The following is a 23205-nucleotide window of genomic DNA, read 5'->3' on the forward strand; positions in this document are numbered from 1 at the left end:
AAAATGGCGACTACTGTGTTCCATGCTCAAAATGAGTGGAAGTGGAGTGGCTGCCATTTCTTCATCCAAATTGATCTTAATGGTTAGCGCAAACGGGTCCAATTTCCCAGCCACACACTTTTACAAACACTCGTATTCACAATAATACACAGACTCCCTACTGCTGGTCAACTGACTCCCCTTTCATTTCTTTATTCAAATGTTTGTGGGATTAAGTTGCAGGGTTTTGATCGATCTGTTCTGTGCATTAGTTGGAGAGCTGCACTGACTGGGTATCTGCAGAGAGCAAACCCAACTCCCTGCACAACCTACAGATGGAGTACACATCTTCAGTTGAATGGCAAAACATCTCAAAGACAAGTCCGACTATTGAATGGCCGATGACTCTTCACAGCTGCTCACTTTCCGCGCTCACTGCATTATCGTAGCAGCCACTCTCCTTTGACGGTGTGTGTGTATGGAGTTGGCCTGCCGTGAGCTTCTGGGAATTGTCGGTGATCGTCCTGCAGCAGTGATAGAGGCTGTGGGGACAGCAAGAGGTCAGGACCCTGTCCAGTGGGCGGAATGAGTGCATCCAGAGGGGCAGGAGGTCCCAGGAACGCAGCCTCGGGGGGAGACACTGGGGGCGCTTCTTCTGGAGGATGTTGATGATGATGATGAGGATGAGGATGAGGAAGATGGGCCCAGCGATGGCTCCCAACACTATCCAACCTGCCAAGGACAACCCAAAGAGAGCCCCAGGAATCAGGATGAAACTCAGCAGCAAGTACATGACGGGAAACCAGCGATATCGGGCAGCAACATTCCCAAACATCTTGGCCAGCGAGATTGGGATTCGCAGACGTGGAATGCAATACCACATGAGAATCCCAGAGAGGTTAAAGAACAGATGGATGAGGGCAACCTGGCAAAGGAGAAGGATGTCAGTGTCAGGTTTCTTCACTATTAAGATCATTTAAAAGGTGAAAAATGGTTAGCAGTCTAACAGGTCTTTTCCCTCCACAGCCCATGCACCACCTCCTCTTACTGAGGTCTATCCGGCCCATGTACCATCTCCTCTTACTGAGGTTTATCCGGCCCATGTACCACCTCCTCTTACTGAGGTTTATCTGGCCCATGCACCATCTCCTCTTACTGAGGTCTATCCGGCCCATGTATCATCTCCTCTTACTGAAGTCTATCCGGCCCATGTACCATCTGCTCTTAATGAGGTCTCTCCGGCCCATGTACCATCTCCTCTTACTGAGGTCTATCCGGCCCATGTACCATCTGCTCTTAATGAGGTCTCTCCGGCCCATGCACCATCTCCTCTTACTGAAGTCTATCCGGCCCATGTACCATCTCCTCTTACTGAGGTCTATCCAGCCCATGTACCATCTCCTCTTACTGAGGTCTCTCCGGCCCATGTACCATCTCCTCTTACTGAGGTCTATCCGGCCCATGTACCATCTCCTCTTACTGAAGTCTATCCGGCCCATGTACCATCTCCTCTTACCGAGGTCTATCCAGCCCATGCATCAAACTGAGGAAAAGTTCCGCACAAATTGTCCCTACTCCCCAAGAATTAACCAAATTGACATTGCATATCCTAGACCAGGGGCCTTGAAGCTCATTGGCTGTTTAGCTGGTTACCATGGGAGCCAGATATCAAGTTCACAATGCATGTTCATATCAAACTGCTGGTACAAACAGGTCATGGGGGTTCTGGTTTTTGGATTTATCCCTCATTGAGGCAACTGTGCTAAGAGCTGCCCTTTCCGAACCTTCAGGACATGCAAATTCAGTCGGGACAATGCAATGAGTAAGGAATGTAAATACTAATAGGCTGAGCTCACTGGGATTGGAGGGCTGGATTGGCCAGGCCAGGGTTCGCAGGTTGGCCACGCGCTATCCCGGACCATGGGGTAAATGTTTATGTTCAGTGCCTCCTGTCATTCATTTTACAAATTGTTTGGAAGATCGTGTCCAAATTCCGAATATGTATTACTAAGGCACAAAGCGGAGGAGCCAGCATGCCCCATACAATACTCGATAATCTCTACTTGTGCTCATCCTGCTAACCTCATATCCTGAACCACACATTCGCCCACCTCTCTGTCATAGCTTGAGTCGCACATCCACTCATTTGTTCCACATATCCCCAACTTTGTAGGAGGTTTGTACATTTTTAAAAGTTCTCTACTTCTCCATTCATCGTCTCAATTGAATAGCTCAGTTACAATTCTCTTGTCTGTGTCTCTCAGTACTTTGCAATCCTAGATTATGTCCCCTCTCAATCTTCAGGTTTAGTCCTGTGACTCTTACCTCGGAATTTACAGCTTTGTTTCAAAATTATCATCTCACTCTTCACCAAACCTGCTGCAAAGTATGTGAGCATGTATGTGTGAGTGAGTGAGTGAGTGTGTGTGTGAGTGAGCAGCAGTATGTGTGAGTGTGTGTGTGTGTGTGTGTGTGAACATTATGGGCCACCTTGACCTGCGAGAGGACACCACCGCAGGTTGGGAGAATAAAAGAGCTGGAGCCACTACAACTTCCAGCGCGAGTGCTCCAAGTGTGCGACGATTTCAAGGTGGGCGACTGGGTGATGTCATCAAAATCCAAGTCGCCGTTTGGAGTGTGGGCAGGAATGTCAGCGGGGCCCAGGTATAGCAGAGGAGCGGGAAGGTCGGGGCGGATGAGCGGTGAGGGATCGTGGCGGAGTGTGTGTGTGTGAGTTTGTGTGTGTGTATGAGTGTGTGTGAGTGTGTGTGTATGAATGTGTGAATGTGTGTACGTGTGATTGTGTATGAGTGTGAGTGTGAGTGTGTAAGTGTGTGCGTGTGAGTGTGTAAGTGTGTGTGTGAGTGTGTATGAGTGTGTGTGTGTATGAGTGTGAGTGTGTAAGTATGTGTGTGTGTATGTGCGTGAGTGTGTGTGTGAGTGTGTAAGTGTGTGTGTGTGTATGTGCGTGTGAGTGTGTATGAGTTTGTGTGTGTGTCTGTGTGAGTGTGTGTGTGTGTATGTGCATATGAGTGTGTGTGTGTGTAAGTGTGTGTGTGTAAATGAGTTTGTGTGTGTGTGTGAGTGTGTGTGTAAGTGTGTGTGTGTGTGTGAGTGTGTGTATGTGAGTATGTGTGTGTGTCAGTTGGCCGCTACTCCCAGCTCCTTTTATGGCCCCGAGCTGCCACTGATGGTCTCTCGCAGGTAGGGGCTGCGATACAGAGTAAAGCTCCCTCTACACAGTCCCATCAAACCCTCCCAGGGCAGGTACAGCACGGGTTAGATACAGAGTAAAGCTCCCTCTACACTGTCCCATCAAACACTCCCAGGGCAGGTACAGCACGGGTTAGATACAGAGTAAAGCTCCCTCTACACTGTCCCATCAAACACTCCCAGGGCAGGTACAGCACGGGTTAGATACAGAGTAAAACTCCCTCTACACTGTCCCATCAAACACTCCCAGGGGCAGCATGGCAGCATGCCAGTCCAGAAAGCAGCGTGTGCTGGTGCAGGAGAGTGACATTATGGATTATGATGCCACCATAACCCAGGTTGCTGATTTGAGCGTGGGCAGGTACAGCAGGAATGTCGAGGTTGGGGCCCAGGAGCGGTGAGGTCGGGGTCCAGGAGAGACGTGGGTTCAGGGACCAGGAGCAGCGAGGTCAGGGCCCAGAAGTGGTGAGGGCCCAGAGACAGCACGGGCCAGCCCACACTGTGATATGTGTGCGCACTAGGTCCGTGCAGCAGAGCTGGTCTCCAGTCATCTTGGTTAATCCTTGCCACTGGACCAAGAGCTAGCTCTGTCAAGCCCATGTGTTGGCTGGTGTGCAATGGCCACCACCGTTAAAAAAATCCATGCACAAGCATCTTCCACCCTTCAACATATATTTCGGGACCTGGAATATTAGGTCCTTCATTGAAACACCTGTGAACTCATCCCTTTTTGGTGTGGAAGCAGGTCATCCTCGATTGGAAGGACCGCCTAAGAACAAGAATTGTGCGAGTGTGAGTGTGAGTTTGTGTGTGTGTGACTGAGTGAGTGTGTGTGTGTGTGTGTGTGTGTGTGTGTGTGTGTGTGTGTGTGTGTGTGAGTGCATGAGCGTGTGTGTGTGAGAGTGAGTGTGTGTCTGTGCGTGTGAGCGTGTATGTGCATGTGTGAGCACATGTGTGAACATATGTGTGTTTGTGCATGAGCGTATGTGTGTGTGCGTGTGAGCATGTGTGTGAGTGGGCGTGTGTGAGCGGGTATATGAGTGTGTGTGTGTGCGTGAGTGTGCTTGAGTATGTGTGTGTGTGAGTGTGTGTGTGTGAGTGTGTATGTGTGAGCATCTGTGTTCACGTGAGTGTGTGAGCATTTGTGTGAGTGAGTGTGTGTGTGTGTGTGCATGTGAGCGTGTGTGTGTGTCTGCGTGTGAGCGTGTGTGTGTGAGTGAGTGTGTCTGTGTGTGAGTGTGTGTATCAGTGTGTGTGTGTCAGTGTGTGTGTGTATAAGTGTGAGCATCTGTGTGTGCGCATGAGTGTGTGAGCGTGTGTGTGAGCGAGTGTGTGTGGGGTGTCTGTGCGTGCAAGCGTGTGTGTGTGTGAGCATGTGTGTAAGCATGTGCATGTGTGTGCATGCGATTGTGTGAGCGTGTGAGCGAGAGTGAGCGAGTGAGTGTGAGGGAGAGTGAGTGAGTGTGTGTGCCTGTGTGTGAGTGTGTGTGTGTGTGTCTGTGTGAGTGTGTGAGCGAGAGTGAATGAGTGTGTGTGTGTGTGTGTGTGTGCGTGTGAGTGTGTTACCTGCACAGCATTCCCCAGTTGCTCGGCAGGGCTGGCCAGAGCTGCCAGTATTGCTGTGGTCGTTGTTCCAATGTTTGATCCCAAGCACAGGGGATATGCCCTCTCCAGACTGATCACCCCGATCCCTGCACAGGTCAAAGAGGAAAGAGCAGTTAGAGCAGCCTTAGACTGAGTAACCAATCACAGGAAAAGCAGTCACCGTTGCCCCCCAGTGCTGTGTGAGGGGGGCAAGAGTCTAGGGCTGTGCTCTCCCAGTGACTGGATATGGGTTCCAGCTAACACAGTGTGTGTGTTATTGTTGATCACCCTCTGCCCCATCAGAGGGATTTATAGCTTAAAATACATTTCTCGCCCTACCTTAGACTTTTAGAAATGCTGCATTAAGATGCTGCGTCAATGATCCTTCCCCCACCTGACACGGGAGTCCCAGTAACAGAGCCTGCCCACCATTTTCACTCCCCCCCCCCAACCTCGGGAGCTGGGTCAGGGGTCGTGTCAGGGTCAGGTCGGGAAGGTTGGAAGCCCCACCCACAGCAGTGGCAGAGTGACTCCACAGGAATCTCTGGGACTGACGATTGCCAATTTTGGATGTATTACTGGAGTTTTCATCATCTAATGCCTACCTCCAACCACCCTGCCCCCACTCTCCCGCCATTGGTCGCTCGACACACCGATCCTCACATTTCCCCGCCCCCTCTCTGATTGGAAAGTGAACAGAGACTTCAGATTAGATCATTCTTGACTGTTACTGTTTCCCACCTCCAATAATTTTAGAACCAATAAACAAAATGATTAGAGAAAATGAAATTTATTTATGCCCTATCGTCTTCCACCCCAGTTGCTCACAGCGTTGCCCTGGAGGTGAATCCTGGGCGCCCCGAGCGGGGTGATTGGCTGCTGGTTACCAGTGGTCATCCCACTCATTGGGTGGTCTTCTCTTTGCACGCTGCTCTAGGCTTCTAGGCACTGGGCCTGCCTCACCTTTCCAATAGCTCTGCTGCTCCGCCCGCCAATGAATCTAATGAGCCAATGTGTTGAACTGGGCACCGGGAACCTGGGTTCAGCAGCAATCAACCGCAGGCTGGCTCATCATCCCTCTCCAATGCAAAGGCCTGTGCTGAGGATGGACCTGTGCTGGGGGAGGGGCCTGTGCTGGAGGAGGGACCATTGCTTGAGGAGGGGCCTGTGCTGGGGGAGGCGCCTGTGCTATGGGAGGGACCATTGCTGGAGGAGGGGCCTGTGCTGTGTGAGGGGTCTGTGCTGGGGGAGGGACCATTGCTGGGGGAGGGGCCGGTGCTGTGGGAGGGGCCGGTGCTGGGGGAGGGACCATTGCTGGGTGAGGGACCTGTGCTGGTGAGGGTCCTGTGCTGGGGGAGGGACCATTGCTGGGGGAGGGGCCAGTGCTGGGGGAGGGACCATAGCTGGAGGAGGGACCATTGCTGGAGGAAGGGCCTGTGCTGGGGGTGGGGCCTGTGCTGGGGAGTGGTCTGCACAGAGCGGTTGTAAAGGGAGTGGACTTAAACAGAGTGGTTTATTTGGGAATAAGGGGAAGAGGGGGAAGGAGTTGCAGCTTTTTGCCGACACTATTTGTACTGCTCTGTGTTACAACAGAGGCAAAAATCAAAAGTGCGATATCAGAGTGACGTCAGCACAAGGGAAACAGCTGATTAGGGAGTAGCTGGTGAGTGTTTTTGTCTTCTAGTTTTAAGTTTATTTCATAGTCAAACAGTTCATAGTTTAGCTCATAGTCAAATAACTGGAGGCATGGCAGGGCAGCTCAATCCTGTGGCATGTGGGAAGTCCTGGACGCTTCGCGCAGCCTGGACGACCACATGTGCAGGAAGTGTTACCAGCTGCAGCAACTCGAGCTCCGGGTTTTGGTGCTTGAGCGGTGGCTTGAGTCACTGCGGTGCACCCGGGAGGCTGAGAAATTCGTGGATAGCACGTTTCTAAAGGTGGCCACCCAGCAGCTTAAGAGTGTGCAGGCAGAGAAGGAATGGGTGACCACTTGTTATGTATGTAATAACTCGATAGGCTGAATACTGTAAACTCACTCAGGTGCAAAGCTGGCTCAACTTTATTAGGGCCCAAAGTGCCCACATTACATGGTGGCTTGCTTTATAAACCTGGCCTGCCACACACGTGCGTACAGCCCAATGACCTCTGACAGGGCGCTCCCTGGTGGCTAGTAACCCCAAGCATACATACATGACAACATCCCCCTTCAAGATCTTAGTATCAGTCTTTTCACAAGTTAAGAAGGTCCAGGGTTTTACGCTCACGAATTGATCGCCTCAGTTCAACTTCGGTTCTGGGCGAGCGTTCTGAGTCAGTTATGACTGGAGGCTGGGTGGCCGATCTGATGGGAGTGGCAATGACCATGTCAGAGATTGAAAGTCCAGATTCATTGATGACGGCGGAGTCCTCTTATGAATGAATATAGGTTGGTTGGTCAGTGATTGTATCTTCCTCAACTTGTTCCAGTTCCTCCGTGTGCCACAGCTTTATCTGATCAACGTGTTTCCTGCATGTTTGCCCATTTTTAAGCATGACAATAAACACTCTGTTACCCTCCTTGGCCGTAACAGTACCGGCGACCCACTTGGGATCTTGACCATAATTTAGCACATACATAGGATCGTTCACAGAGATGTCGCGTGACACAGCAGCACAATCATGAAGCCACTGCTGATTTTGACGTCTGTTTTCAAAACGATCATTCAAGTCAGGATGGACGAGAGAGAGCTTGGTTTTGAGACCTCTCTTCATCAATAGTTCAGCAGGGGAGACCCTGGTAAGAGTGTGGGGTCTTGTCCTGTAACTAAGCAATATGCATGACAAGCGAGTCTGCAGTGAACCCTGAGTTACACGTTTCATACTCTGCTTGATTGTTTGGACAGCACGCTCTGCTTGACCATTAGAAGCAGGTTTGAATGGTGCTGACCTCACATGTTTAATACCATTGAGTTTCATGAACTCTTGAAACTCCAGACATGTGAAGCAAAATCCGTTGTTGCTCACAACAATGTCAGGCAGACCATGAGTAGCAAACATGACACGAAGGCTCTCAATGGTAGCTGTGGATGTACTGGATGACATGATTATACACTCTAACCACTTGGAATATGCATCTGCCACACCAAAAAACATTTTACCCAGGAAAGAACCCGCAAAGTCGATGTGGATCCTCGACCATGGTTTGGATGGCCACGACCACAGACTCAGCGGAGATTCCGCTGGTACTTTACTTAGCAGCATGCAAGTGTTGCACTGATACACACATGATTCCAGATCAGAGTCAATTCCAGGTCACCATATGTGAGACCTGGCGATGGCTTTCATCATGACAATACCGGGATGAGTGCTGTGTAGATCACGTACAAATTTCTCTCTGCCTTTCTTAGGCATAACAACACGATTACCCCACAGTAAACAATCTGACTGAATGGATAGTTCGTCTTTGCGACGGTTGTAAGGTTTGGTCTCATCACACATTTCCATAGGTAGAGCAGACTGATCACCACTAAGGACACAACGTTTTATAACCGATAAAATTGGGTCCTGTCTGGTCCAGGTCCTAACTTGTTGAGCAGTGACAGGGGTTCCTTCACTCTCAAAAGCATCCATGACTAACAGTAGGTCTGCAGGTTGTGGCGTCTCCACCTCCAGTGTGGGCAAAGGCAGACAGCTCAGTGCATCGGCACAATTCTCGGTGCCAGGTCTATGGCGAATGACATAATCACAGGCAGATAATGTCAGCGCCCATCTCTGGATGCGGGATGATGCATTGGTATTGAGACCTTTGTTTTCTGAAAACAATGAAATGAGTGGCTTGTGATTCGTTTCGAGTTCAAAACAAAGACCAAACAGGTACTGATGCATCTTTTTAACCCCATACACACAGGCCAAAGCTTCTTTTTCTACCATGCTGTAGGCTCTTTCCACCTTTGACAAACGTTTCGAAGCAACAGGTTGTAGTTTACCCGACTCATTAGCTTGTTGGAGCACGCAGCCAACCCCATACGATGAAGCATCACAGGCCAATAAGAGACACTTACATGGATCATAATGAACCAGCAACTTGTTAGAGCAAAGCAGATTTGTAGCTTTCTCGAAAGCTCTATCTGAGTTTGATTTGGTCCAAGTGTTTCTGGTGAATGAGTCCATTTGAAAGTTTGACCCTAAACACCCTGCTCCCCTCTTTAGCCACAACAATGCCGGGAAGCCACTTGGGACCTTGTCCATAATTCAATACAAATACAGGCAATGTGTTGAGACCCGGTAAGAAGTTACCAAAGTAGTTCAGGAGTCCTAGAAATGACTGCAGCTCCGTCACGTTCTGTGGCCTCGGTGCGTTCTTGATTGCCTCCGCATTCGAATCGGTGGGCCTGATGCCGTCCGCTGCGATCCTCCTCCCCAGGAACTCCACTTCAGATGCCAGGAAAACGCACTAAGAACGTTTTAACCTGAGCCCCACGAGGTTGAGTCGACTAAGAACCTCCTGTAGGTTCTGCAGATGCTCGACTGTGTCCCGACCTGTAACCAAGATATCATCCTGGAAGACCACCATGCGCGTGACCGACATCTGTAAGCTTTCCATGTTTCTCTGGAATATCGCTGCCGCTGATCGAATTCCAAACGGACATCTGTTATAAATGAAGAGACCTTTGTGCGTGCTGATGCAGGAGAAGACCTTCGATGATTCCTCCAGCTCCTGCGTCATATAGGCTGAGGTCAAATCCAGCTTCGTGAACGTCTTTCCTGCCGCCAGTGTTGCAAAGAGGTCACTGGCCTTTGGTAGTGGGTATTGGTCCTGCAGGGAGAAACGATTGATAGTTACTTTGTAATCACCACAGATTCTGACGGTGCCATCTCTCTTGAGGACTGGGACGATCGGGCTGGCTCACTCGTTGAATTCAATCGGTGAAATTATGCCCTCTCCTTGCAGCCGGTCTAGCTCGATCTCTACCCTTTCTCTCATCATGTACGGTACTGCTCTCGCCTTGTGATGAATGGGTCGCGCCCCCGGAATTAGGTGGATCTGCACTTTTGCTCCTTGGAATTTCCTGATGCCTGGTTCGAACAGCGAAGAGAACTTGTTTAAGACCTGGGTACATGAAGTGTCATCAGCGGGCGATAGCGCTTGGACGTCGTCCTAGTTCCAGAGTATCTTTCCCAGCCAGTTCCTGCCGAGCAACGTGGGACCATCGTTCGGTACCACCCAGAGTGGTAGCTTGTGCACCGCTCCATCGTAGGAGACCTTTACAGTAGCACTGCCGATTACGGGAATCAGTTCCTTTGTATAAGTTCTTAGTTTCGTCCGAATTGGAGTTAAGACTGGCCTTGAGGCCTTGCTGCACTACAATTTTTTGAAAGTCTTTTTGCTCATGATGGACTGGTTTGTGCCCGTGTCCAGCTCCATTGACACCGGGAGTCCATTTCGTTCAACATTCAGCATTATTGGGGGACACTTCGTGGTAAATGTGTGCACCTCATGTACTTCTGCCTCCTTAGTCTGAGGCTCTGGTTCGTCGTGATCTGCGTGGATCTAACCTCTTCTGCAACATGGTGGTTTTCAGGATTAACAGGATTTGCAGCTCACCTGCACATACGTTGGAGGTGTCCCATTGTTCCACAGCCCTTGCAAACTTACCCTTTGAAGCGGCATGAATGGAAACGATGATCACCCCCGCAACATATGTAATATGTAAACTTGTATATACTCTGTACAGCCACCAGAGGGCTCATCCCTGCAGCGCCAACAGGGTGTTAATGACCTTGCATTCATCACCCTTGATGGTGGACTCTGAGACATCTGCGGACGTGCAGCTGCAGGCATGTGTGACCTGCCCTGTACGTTGCAATTTGAAAACAACATCACTTTGTTCACAGTACTTGTAGCAGCACTTGTGTGCTAAGAGATTTGCTTCGTATTGTCACTGGTGGCAATGAACGCCTGGGCTATCGCTATGACCTTACTCAAGGTTGGGATCTCTAGTGTCAAAAGTTTGCGAAGTATTGTTTCATGGCCAATGCCAAGTACAAAAAAGTCTCTGAGCATGTGCTCCAACTGTCCTTCAAATTTGCAATGTCCTGCAAGACGTCTTAGCTCGGCGACATAACTCGCCACTTCCTGGCCTTCAGACATTTTGTAGGTGTAGAACCAGTACCTCACCATCAGAATGCTTTCCTTCGGGTTCAAATGCTCCCGGACCAGTGTGCACAAATCATCATACAATTTCTCCATGGGTTTCGCTGGAGGAAGCAGATTTTTCATGAGGCCATAAGTTGGTGCCCCACAGACGGTGAGGAAAATCGCTCTTCATTTGGCAGCGTTCGTTTCTTGATCCAGCTCATTGGCTACGAAGTATTGGTTGAGTCGCTCCACAAAGGTTTCCCAATCATCTCCCTCTGAGAATTTCTCTAGGATGCCCACTGTTCTCTGGGTTCGCCAGTGTGTCTCGTCGCCAGTTGTTATGTATGAAGAAAGAGTCAGACTGAATGCTGTGAGCTCAAAGTAAAGTGTGATCTAAGTCTTTTATTGGAGGTCTCCAGAGTGCCTCTCCAAACTGTGGGGCCTCCTTACATACCTGTGCTCCCAAGGGATTATGGGATCCCTTGGGACTCCAGGGGATGAGCCCTCTGGTGGCTGTACAGAGTATATACAAGTTTACATATATAATACACACGAAGTGTCATCCACCGATAACAGCGCTTTGATATCGTTCCAATTCTATTTGATTTTTTCGAGCCAATTCCTGCCGAACAGCGTTGGACTATTTCCTGGAATGATCCATAATGGTAGATCATGAACCACACCATCATATGACACCTTGACTACTGCACTGCCAATCATCGGTATGAGTTCTTTGGTGTAAGTACGCAACTTGGCATTGACTGGACTCAGCTTAGGCTTTACAGCCTTAGTGTCCCACAGCTTGTCGAATGTCCTTTGGCTCATTATCGACTGACTTGCACCTGTGTCCAGTTCCATCAATATCAGCACGCCACTTAGTTTCACATTAACCATTATCGGTTGGCTCTTTGTCAGGAACGAATACAGTCCATACACTTCTTCCTCGGGTATCTCGGGTTGCATATTCAGGTCCGCGCTGGACTGGTCGTCATCATCCATGTGGTGAGTCGCAGCACGCTTGCTCAGTTGTGGATACATTCGCTGAAGATGCCCCACTTTCAAACAGCCTTTACAGATGTACTGTTTAAAATGACACTGATGATGCTGATGATTGCCCTCACAACGCCAACAGGGTGAAATCGGATACGTACCCATTGGCGGACTTTGAGCAGCTACAGGTTTCGCATACGCAGTCGAGTAGGCCCTGCCATAAGCAGCTCTGCCATACGATGACACAATCTTGTTTAAAGTACTTGCTGTGGAGCACCGACTCGTCGATGATATCTACTTTAAATGATCATCCGTTGTCATGCATGCCTGGGCAATCGCGATGGCCTTACTCAACTCCAGTATCTCCGCAGCCAATAACTTCTGGAGGATCACCTCGTGGTTAATTCCTATTACGAAGAAATCTCGCAGCATGTCTCCCAACGCGTCTTTGAACTTATATGGCCCAGCAAGATGTCTTAGGTCGGCGACGAATTCCGACACATCCTGGCCCCCAGAACGAACATGCGTGTAGAATCGATAGCGTGAGATGATGATGCCTTCTTTTGGTTTGAGATGGTCACGTACCAGAGTACACAATTCCTCATAGACCTTGTCCATTGGATGTGCAGGCGAGAGGAGATTCTTTATGAGTTTCAGACCGCAAACAGTGAAGAAAACCGCCCTGCGCCTAACTGCGTCAGTAGCTTCCTCCATTTTGTTGGCCAGGAAGTACTGGTCCAGGCAATCGATAAAATCCAACTAGTCCTCTCCCTCCACGAATCTCTCCAGAATTCCAATGGTGCTCATTTTGCATGCGAAGGTTCTTGAATTACCTCGTCGCCAAATGTTATGTATGTAATAACTCGATAGACTGAATACTGTAATCTCAGTCAGGTGCAAACCTGGCTCAACTTTATTCGGGCCCAAAGTGCCCACATTACATGGTGACTTGCTTTATAAACCTGGCCAGCACACACTTGCGTACAGCCCAATGATCTCTGACAGTGGCGCTCCCTGGTGGCTAATAACCCCAAGCTTTCATACATGATACCACCAGACAGAAGAGGAGGTCCAGGCAGGTAGTACGGGAATCCTCTGAGTCCATCTCACTCTCCAACCAGTATTCTGTTCTGAGTACTGGTGAAGGCGATGGTGCCTCTGGGGAGTGCAGCCAGAGCCAAGTCCACGGCATCACAGGTGGCTCAGCTGCACAGGGCGGGGAGGAAGAAGAGAGGAAGAGCAATAGTGGTAGGGGACTCGATAGTTTGGGGAGCAAACAGGCATTTCCGCGGCCGCAGTCATGACTCCAGGATGGTATGTTGCCTCTCTGGTACCAGGATCAAGGATATCACCGAGCAGGGCATTCTTGGGGGAGAGGGTGAAGAGCCAGAGGTCGTGGTCCATATTGGGACCAATTACATAGGTAGAAAGAGGGTTTAGTTCCTGCAGGCAGATTTTAGGGAGCTAGGAGATAGATTAAAAAGCAGGACCACAAAGGTATTTATCTCTGGATTACTCCCTGTGCCACGTGCTAATGAGTACAATAATAGGAGGATAGCACAGAAGAATGCATGGCTGAAAGGATGGTGCAGGAGGGAGGGTTTAGATTCCAGAGGCATTGGGACCGTTTCTGGGGGAGGTGGGACCTGTACAAGCTGGACGGGTTGCATCTCAACAGAGCCGGGACCAATATCCTCGCGATGGGTTTGCTAATGCTGTTTAGGAGGGTTTAAACTAGCTTGGCAGGGGGATGGGAACCAGAGAATAGATTCAGTGGGGAGAGAAGCAAAGCTGGAATTGGAAAGCAAAAAAGTAGAAAGTGAATTTGGGCGACAAAGGAAATAAGGGCTAGAAAATAGACAACAAGGGAGTTTGGCACCACTAAATGGTATATACTTCAATGCAAGGATGAGCTGAGAGCACAGATAGACACTTGGGAGTATGATAATTTGGCTATTACTGAGGCATGGCTGAAAGAAGAGCAGATATGGCAGCTCAACATTCCTGGTTACAGGGTTTTCAGACGGAATAGAGAGGGGGGTAAAAAAGGAGGGTGGGGGGTCGCAGAATTGATTACAGAAACAATTACAGCTGTGAGGAGGGATGATATGTTAGAAGGATCATCAAATGAGGCCAAATGAGTCGAATTGAAGAACAAAAAAGATGCGATTACACTTGTGCGAGTGTACTATAGACCCCCAAACAGTCAGAGGGAAATTGAAGAACACATATGTGGGCAAATTTCGGAGAAGTGCAAAAACTATAGGGCTGTAATAATAGAGGATTTCAACTACCCTAATATTAACTGGGATAAAATTAACGTGAATGGTATAGAGGGTGCGGAATTACTAAACTTTTTTCAAATTTTTTTTACCAGTATGTAACAAGCCCGGAGGTGGCGGGGGGGGGGGGGGGGGGGGGTGTTGGTGAGGGGGGGGGCGTTTCTGGACTTAGTTTTAGGGAATGAAGCTGGACAGGTGGAAGCGGTATCAGTGGAAGAGCATTTTGGTGCTAGTGATCATAATTAGTTAGATGTAGGATAGTTATGGACAAGGACAAAGATAGACCAGAAATAAAAGTTCTCAATTGGGGAAAAGCCAATTTTGATAAGCTGAGAGATGATTTAGCCATAGTTGACTGGAAACAGCTACTTTAAGGTAAATCAGTGTCAGGTCAATGGGAGGCATTCAAGGAAGAGATCTGGAGGGTTCAGAGCAAGTATGTTCCCTGGAAGAAAAAGGGTGTGACTAGCAAACCAAGAGTCCCTGAATGTCAAGGGACATACAGGTAGGATAAAGAAAAAAAGGGATGCTTCTAGACAGATACCGAGGGCTCAATACTACAGAAACTCCAGAGGAGTATAGAAAGTGCAGGGGTGAAATTAGAAAGGAAATTAGGAAAGCAAAGAGAGAGCATGAAAATATTTTGGCAAGTAAAATCAAGGAAAACCCAAATGGTTTATATAAATACATTAAGAGCAAGAGAATAGCTAAAGAAAGAGTACGGCCTATTAGAGACCATAAAGGTAATCTGTGTGTGGAGACGGAAGACGTGGATATGGTTCTCAATGAATACTTTGTGTCTGTTTTCACAAAAGAGAGGGGCAGTGCAGACATTGCAATCAGGGAGGAGGAGTGTGAAATATTAGATGAAATAAACATAGTGAGAGAGGAAGTATTAAGGGGTTTAGCAGCTTTGAAAGTGGATAAATCCCCAGGCCCGGATGAAATGTATCCCAGGCTGTTCAGAGAAGCAAAAGAGAAAATAGCAGAGGCTCTGACCATCATTTTCCAATTCTCTCTGGCTACAGGTGTGGTGCAGGAGGACTGGAGGACAGCTAACATTGTACCATTGTTTAAAAAGGGAGAAAGGGATAGACCGAGTAATTACAGGCCAGCCAGCCTAACCTCGGTGGTGCGAAAATTATTGGAGAAAATTCTGAGGGACAGGATAAATCTTAATTTAGAAAGACATGGATTAATCAAGAACAGTCAGCATGGATTTGTTAAGGGAAGGTCGTGTCTGACTAACTTGATTGAATTTTTCAAGGAGGTAACCAGGAGGATCGATGAGGGCAGTGCATATGATGTAGTGTACATGGATTTCAGCAAGGCTTTTGACAAAGTCCCACATGACAGACTGGTCACAAAAGTAAAAGCCCATGGGATGCAGGGCAAAGTGGCAATTTGGATCCAAAATTGGCTCAGAGGCAGGAAGCAAAGGGTAATGGTTGATGGGTGTTTTTGTGACTTGAAATATCGAAAATAGGTGCGGACTAGGTCATTCGGCCCTTCGAGCCTGCACCACCATTCAAGAAGATCATGGCTGATCATTCACCTCAGTACACCTTTCCTGCTTTCTCTCCATACCCCTTGATCCCTTTAGCCGTAAGGGCCATATCTAACTCCTTCTTGAATATATCCAATAAACTGGCATCAACAACTCTCTGCGGTAGGGAATTCCACAAGGCTGTTTCCAGTGGGTTTCTGCAAGGCTCAGTACTAGTTTCCTTGCTTTTTGTGGTATATATCAATGATTTAGACTTGAATGTAGAGTGTATGATTAAGAAGTTGGCAGATGATACTAAAATCGGTTGTGTGGTTGATAATGAAGAAGAAAGCTGTAGACTACAGGAAGATATCAATGAGCTGGTCAGGTGGGCAGATCAGTGGCAAATGGAATTCAATCTGGAGAAGTGTGACGAAATGCTTCGAACATGGCCATGTCATAACCAACACCTTGTTCCATCAGAAAGACAAATATAAAGCTTCATGGCATCACCCTCGCTCCAGGCACTGGCATCTGCTAGACTACGTCATCGTCCGAGCGAGGTACCGCAAGGAAGTGCGCATCATCCGCGTCATGACAAGAGCTGACGACTGCTGGATGGACCACCGCCTAATTCGTTCTGTCATCACCATCAACGTAGCCCTAAAACAGCAATGGCAACAGAAACAATGCTGCAGGAAAATCAACGCTAGAGCACTCAAAGATCCTGCAAAGAAAGCCCTATTCCGCCAGTGCTGCAGACGTCTTAAGGCTGAGATCCAACAAAACACTCGTGACCTAAAGAACAGATGGTGGGTGGAGAAAGCGCAGGGGATTCAGCAACTAGCCGACAACCACGATGTGCGAGGATTCTTTAGTGCAATCAAGACCACCTACGGCCCAAGCACCCAAAGCCCTATCCCACTGCTGGCCAAGAATGGAAAGGTAGTCATCAAGGACAGGGAGGCAGTCAGTGCCTGCTGGAAGGAGCATTTTGAAGATCTCCTTAACCGAGACTCTGTCTTCTATGTGAGTGTCCTCGAATCCATCCCACAGCATTCTACCGGCCATTACATGAGTACAACCCCAGCCCGGTATGAGGTAGAAAAGGCCATCCGACAACTGAAGAACAACAAGGCCTCAGGAGCAGATGGAATCCCTGCCAAAGCACTAAAACATGATGGAGAAGTACTATTGGCATGAATACATGATCTAATTTGTCTTATCTGGAAGGAAGAGAAGCATCCAAGAAGACACTGAACACCTCGAGTCTCTTCGCCGGGAGCAAGTTGAAGTCAAGCGTCGACAGCGGAAGGAGATCATGCCAGAGACACTGTAATCATGGCCATCTTCAAGAAAGGCGACAAGTCTGATTGTGGTTATTACAGTTTCCCTGCTGTCTGCCACAGGGAAAGTCATCGCAAAAATCCTCCTCAATCGCCTTCTCCCTGTGGTTGAATAGCTCCTCCCAGAGTCGCAATGGATTCCGCCCACTAAGGGGCACGATGGACATGATCTTTACTGCGTGGCAAATGCAAGAGAAATGTAGGGAACAGCACCTTCTTTGACCTCACAAAGGTCTTCTACACTGTCAACCATGAGGAATTATGGAGTGTCCTTCTCAAATTCGTCGCCATCCTCCGCCTGCTTCACGATGACATGCAAGCCGTGATCTTGACCAATGGATCCACCACAGACCCAATTCACGTTCGGACCAGGGTCAAGCAAGGCTGTGTCATCGCATCAACGCTCTTCTCGATATTCCTTGCTGCAATGCTCCATCTCACCCTCAATAAGCTCCCTGCTGGAGTGGAGCTAATCTACAGAACAAACAGGAAACTGTTCAACCTCCACCGCCTCCAGGACAGATCCAAGGTTGTCCCATCCTCTGTCATTGAATTACAGTACACAGATGATGCTTGCGTCTGCGCACACTCAGAGGCCGAGCTCCAAGCCATCATCAACACCTTCACCGGAGGGTACGAGAGCACTGCCCCCTGATTATCAAAATCCACGACGAGGCCTTGGACAACGTGAACCATTTTCCATAACTCGGGAGCTAACTGTCAACAAGGGCAGATGTCAATGATGAGGTTCAACACCGTCTTCAGTGTGCCAGCGCAGCCTTCGGTCAGCTGAGGAAGAGAGTGTTTGAAGACCAGGACTTCAAACCTGGCACCAAGCTCATGGTCTACAGAACAATAGTGATACCCCCCCCTTCCTATATGGATCAGAGGAATGTACAGCAGACACCTCAAAGCATTGGAGAAGTACCACCAGCGCTGCCTCCTGCAAATCCAGTGGGAGGATAGGCGCACCAACGCCAGTGTTCTCGCTCAGGCCAACATTCCCAGCATCGAAGTATTGACCACACTCGATCAGCTCCGTTGGACGGGCCACGTCGTCCGCATGCCCGATATGAGATTTGCAAAACAAGCGCTCTACTCAGAGCTTCGACACGACAAACGAGCCCTAGGTGGGCAGAGGAAATGTTTCAAGGACACCCTCAAAGCCTCCTTGAAAATGTGCAACATCCCCATCGACACCTGGAAATCCCTGGCCCAGGACTGCTCAAAGTGGAGGAGAAGCATCCAAGTCTTTTTGCCGGGAGCAAGCTGAAGCCAATCATCGACAGTGGAAGGAGCGCATGGCAACCCAAGTAACCCACCCACCCGTTCCTTCAACCACCATCTGCCCCACCTATGACAGAGACTGTAGGTCCCGCATTGGACTCATCAGTCATCTGAGAACTCATTTTTAGCATGGAAGCAAGTCATCCTCAACTCCAGGGGACAGCCTAAGAAGAAGAAAAAGAGACTTGAATGTCGGGGATATGATTAAGAAGTTGGCAGATGATATTAAAATCGGCTGTGTGGTTGATAATGAATAAAAACCTGGAGAATGCAGGAAGATATCAATGATCTGGTCAGGTGGGCAGATCAGTGGCAAATGGAATTCAATCCGGAGAAGTGTGAGGTAATGCATTTGTGGAGGGCTAACAAGACAAGACTTTAAATGATAGGACACTGAGAAGTGTTGAGGAACAAAGGGACCTTGGAGTGCATGTAAACAGATCCCTGAAGGTAGCAGGCCAGGTAGATAAGATGATTAAGAAGGCATACGGAATACTTACCTTTATTAGCCGAGGCATAGAATACAAGAGCAGGGAAGTTATGCTTGAACTGTATAAAACACTTGTTAGGCCACAGCTAGATTACTACGTGCAGTTCTGGTCACCACATTACAGGAAAGATGTGATTGCACTAGAGAGGGTACAGAGGAGATTTACGAGGATGTTGCCGGGACTGGAGAATTTTAGCCATGAGGAAAGATTGGATAGGCTGTGTTTGTTTTCTTTGGAACAGAGGAGGCTGAGGGGAGATTTAATTGAGGTGTATAAAATTATGAGGGGCCTAGATAGAGTGGATAGGATCCAACAACCAGGGGGCATAAATTTAAAGTAATTGGCAGGAGGTTTAGAGGGGATTTGAGGGGAAATGTCTTCACCTAGAGGGTGGTGGGGGTCTGGAACTCACTGCCTGAAAGGGTGATAGAGGCAGAAACCTTCGACATGTGCTGGGAAGGGGCCTCTGCTGGTGGACGGGCCTGTGCTGGGGGAGGTATCTATGCTGGGGAGGGTCCTGTGCTGCAGGAGGTATCTATGCTGGGGAGGGGCCTGTGCTGCGAGAGGGGCCTGTGCTGCGGGAGGTATCTATGCTGGGGAGGGGCCTGTGCTGCGGGAGGTATCTATGCTAGGGAGGGTCCTGTGCTGCAGGAGGTATCTATGCTGGGGAGGGTCCTGTGCTGCAGGAGGTATCTATGCTGGGGAGGGGTCTGTGCTGCGAGAGGGGTCTGTGCTGCGAGAGGTATCTATGCTGGGGAGGGTCCTGTGCTGCAGGAGGTATCTATGCTGGGGAGGGTCCTGTGCTGCAGGAGGTATCTATGCTGGGGAGGGTCCTGTGCTGCAGGAGGTATCTATGCTGGGGAGGGGCCTGTGCTGCGAGAGGGGCCTGTGCTGCGGGAGGTATCTATGCTGGGGAGGGTCCTGTGCTGCAGGAGGTATCTATGCTGGGGAGGGGCCTGTGCGGGGGAGGTATCTATGCTGGGGAGGGGCCTGTGCTGCGGGAGGGGCCTGTGCAGAGGAGGTATCTATGCTGGGGAGGGGCCTATGCTCAGGGAGGTGCCAGTGCTCGGGGAGTGTCTGAACCTTGTAAACGAGCTCGAAACCCTCTGTGCTGGGGAGGAATATTGAGGTCACTGGGTGTTGGCCACAGTGACTATGAAATTACAGCCCCTTGTGCTATGTGATTCATAGTCAAAAACTTGCACTACTAACATGATGCCCACACTGCTGAGCACGTTTTAATGTGTGTGTGCGTATTGCTTATGAGGAGTGAGTTTTGATGTGTGTGTGTATATTCGCATCCTTATTTTCAAATCTCTCCATGGCCTCGCCCCTCCCTATCTCTGTAATCTCCTCCCCTCCCCACCCCTAAATATCTGCGCTCCTCTAATTCTGCCCACCTGAGCATCCCTGATTATAATCATCACCCATTGGTGGCCATGCCTTCTGCTGCCTAGGCCCCAAGCTCTGGAATTCCCTGCCTAAATCTCTCTACCTCTCTTTCCTCCTTCCAGACGCTCCTTAAAACCTACCTTTGACCAAGCTTTTGTTCACCTGCGTTAATTTCTACTTATGTGGCTCGGTATCAAATTTTTATTGCATAATACTCCTGGGAAGCGCCTTGGGATCTTTCACTACGTTAAAGGCGCTATGTAAATACAAACTGTTGTTGTTGTTGTATTGGATATGGGGAGTGTGTTTGGATGTGTGTGTGTATTGGATATTAGGAGTATGTTTGGATGTGTGTGTGTATTGGATATGGGGAGTGTGTTTGGATGTGTGTGTGTATTGGATATGGGGAGTGTGTTTGGATATGTGTGTGTATTGGATATGGGGAGTGTGTTTGGATGTGTGTGTGTATTGGATATTAGGAGTGTGTTTGGATGTGTGTGTGTATTGGATATGGGGAGTGTGTTTGGATGTGTATGTGTATTGGATATGGGGAGTGTGTTTGGATGTGTGTGTGTATTGGCTATGGGGAGTGTGTTTGGATGTGTGTGTGTATTGGATATGGGGAGTGTGTTTGGATGTGTGTGTGTATTGGCTATGGGGAGTGTGTTTGGATGTGTGTGTGTATTGGCTATGGGAAGTGTGTTTGAATGTGTGTGTGTATTGGATATTAGGAGTGTGTTTGGATGTGTGTGTGTATTGGCTATGGGGAGTGTGTTTGGATGTGTGTGTGTATTGGATATTAGGAGTGTGTTTGGATGTGTGTGTGTATTGGCTATGGGGAGTGTGTTTGGATGTGTGTGTGTATTGGATATTAAGAGTGTGTTTGGATGTGTGTGTGTATTGGATATGGGGAGTGTGTTTGCATGTGTGTGTGTATTGGATATGGGGAGTGTGTTTGCATGTGTGTGTGTGTATTGGCTATGGGGAATGTGTTTGGATGTGTGTGTGTATTGGCTATGGGGAGTGTGTTTGGATGTGTGTGTGTATTGGATATGGGGAGTGTGTTTGGATGTGTGTGTGTATTGGCTATGGGGAGTGTGTTTGGATGTGTGTGTGTATTGGATATGGGGAGTATGTTTGCATGTGTGTGTGTATTGGATATGGGGAGTGTGTTTGGATGTGTGTGTGCATTGGCTATGGGGAGTGTGTTTGGATGTGTGTGTGTATTGGATATGGTAAGTGTGTTTGGATGTGTGTGTGTATTGGCTATGGGGAGTGTGTTTGGATGTGTGTGTGTATTGGATATGGGGAGTGGGGCACCAGGGGAGCTTCTCCTTACCTATGAGTGGAACGATCGCAGATGTAAAGACTGAGCTGCTCTGAACAATGAAGGTCATGATGGCACCAACCATAATCGCCAAATAGCCATTGACCCAACCAAAGGGATAGGGGAAATCTGTAAAGAAACCCAAAGAGAGTCAAAATGAGCACCATAATCTGGGCACAGAGCATATGGACACAGTGCACAGCAAGATCAAAAATATTCCAGCCACATTGTACCCAGCAGCTCCCAAAGATACACATTGAAGCCATTAAACATGAGGTTTACAGTGACACTGTGAGCATTATACTGACACTGAGCATGGTGCTAATGTTGTGAATCTGATAATGGGATGCTTGCCTCTTACCTGTATTGATAACTTTTTTAATAATTTGAGCCATCTTCCCTTTCAGAACTGAATTCAATAACTTGACAATGAGCACAAGGCAGATACAGAGAACCAGCAGAGACGCCATGAGCAGGATGAACCCAACTGCGATATCAGGGAGGGTCGTGTTCACAAATATATGGCGACCTATCAGCAAAAACAGAGAATTTTCAAAAGAGAGCCACGCATTCACAGATAGATTGACTCCTAGTTAAAATTCTCATCAACTGTTTCATTTATTTGTCCATGAGCAAGCGAGCCCAAGGTGGGCAGAGGAAACGTTTCAAGGACACCCTCAAAGCCTCCTTGAAAAAGTGCAACATCCCCACCGGCACCTGGGAATCCCTGGCCCAAGACCGCCCTAAGTGGATGAAGAGCATCTGGGGGGCATTGAGCACCTCGAGTCTCATCGCCGAGAGCATGCAGAAACCAAGTGCAGGCAGTGGAAGGAGCGTGCGGCAAACCAGTCTCACCCACCCCTTCCTTCAACCATTGTCTGTCCCACTGGTGACAGAGACTATAATTCCCGTATTGGACCGTACAGTCACCTGAGAACTCATTTTCAGAGTGGAAGCAAGTCTTCCTCGATTTCGAGAGACTGCCAATGATGATGATGATGATGTATGTAAACTAGCAAGGAACATTCCTTCATTGCTACGATGTACAATCACAGTCCCGAGATGGAATATTTATTGTTACTTTACATGATAACATTTCTATGATTCCCTCATTGTCATTCTACAGTTACAGTCCTGAGATGGATCCCTCACTGATTTTTGGAAAAATAAGTTGAGCACAGAAGAATGTTTTTATTTCCCTTAAATGGTAAAATTTAACCTGAAAATTGGAAGCATTTCTTGCAAATGTTCAGAGGAGGGTCTGTCTGTCACTTACACAGCTGCAGGTTCTCGGTCTCTGTGTTGTTTTTCAATGCCACTGTCTCATTCCCAGTTCCAAAACAGTGGGAAGTCTCACACTCTGTCAGATTTGTCACTGATACATTTCTCAGAACCTATTGATGCACAAAAAGATGTGAGTCCAGCACGACCGGCAGTGATGTGAGATTAACAGTTACGTGTCTCTGACTCAGAAGGTCGTGGGTTCAAACCAGGACACTGATGCATAATCTGGGCAGATACATCTGTACAGTACACAGAGAGTGCTACACTGTCAGAGGAGTAGTACTGGGGGAGTGCTGCACTATTGGAGGAGTGGTACTGAGGGAGTGCTGCACTGTCAGAGGAGTGGTACTGAGGGAGTGCTGCAATGTCGGAGGAGTAGTACTGGGGGAGTGCTGCACTGTTGGAGGAGTGGTACTGAGGGAGTGC

The 23205-nt window shown here is 48.6% G+C and overlaps 1 protein-coding gene across 1 annotated transcript in view; it reads right to left on the reverse strand.

Moving 5' to 3' along the window:
- Nucleotides 1–388: 388 nt before the first annotated feature.
- LOC139232758 (sodium-dependent phosphate transport protein 2C-like) overlaps nucleotides 389–23205 on the reverse strand; it is a 54139-nt gene continuing 31322 nt past the window's right edge. The window contains exons 9-13 of the mRNA XM_070863261.1: nucleotides 22772–22889; nucleotides 21857–22024; nucleotides 21508–21624; nucleotides 4759–4883; nucleotides 389–904 (exon numbers count right to left, since the gene is read on the reverse strand). Of these exons, the coding sequence (XP_070719362.1) occupies nucleotides 389–904; nucleotides 4759–4883; nucleotides 21508–21624; nucleotides 21857–22024; nucleotides 22772–22889 (1044 nt within the window). The remainder of the gene's footprint in view (nucleotides 905–4758; nucleotides 4884–21507; nucleotides 21625–21856; nucleotides 22025–22771; nucleotides 22890–23205) is intronic.

This window comes from Pristiophorus japonicus, chromosome 20 (genome assembly GCF_044704955.1).
Source record: "Pristiophorus japonicus isolate sPriJap1 chromosome 20, sPriJap1.hap1, whole genome shotgun sequence".
Taxonomy (NCBI): domain Eukaryota; kingdom Metazoa; phylum Chordata; class Chondrichthyes; family Pristiophoridae; genus Pristiophorus; species Pristiophorus japonicus.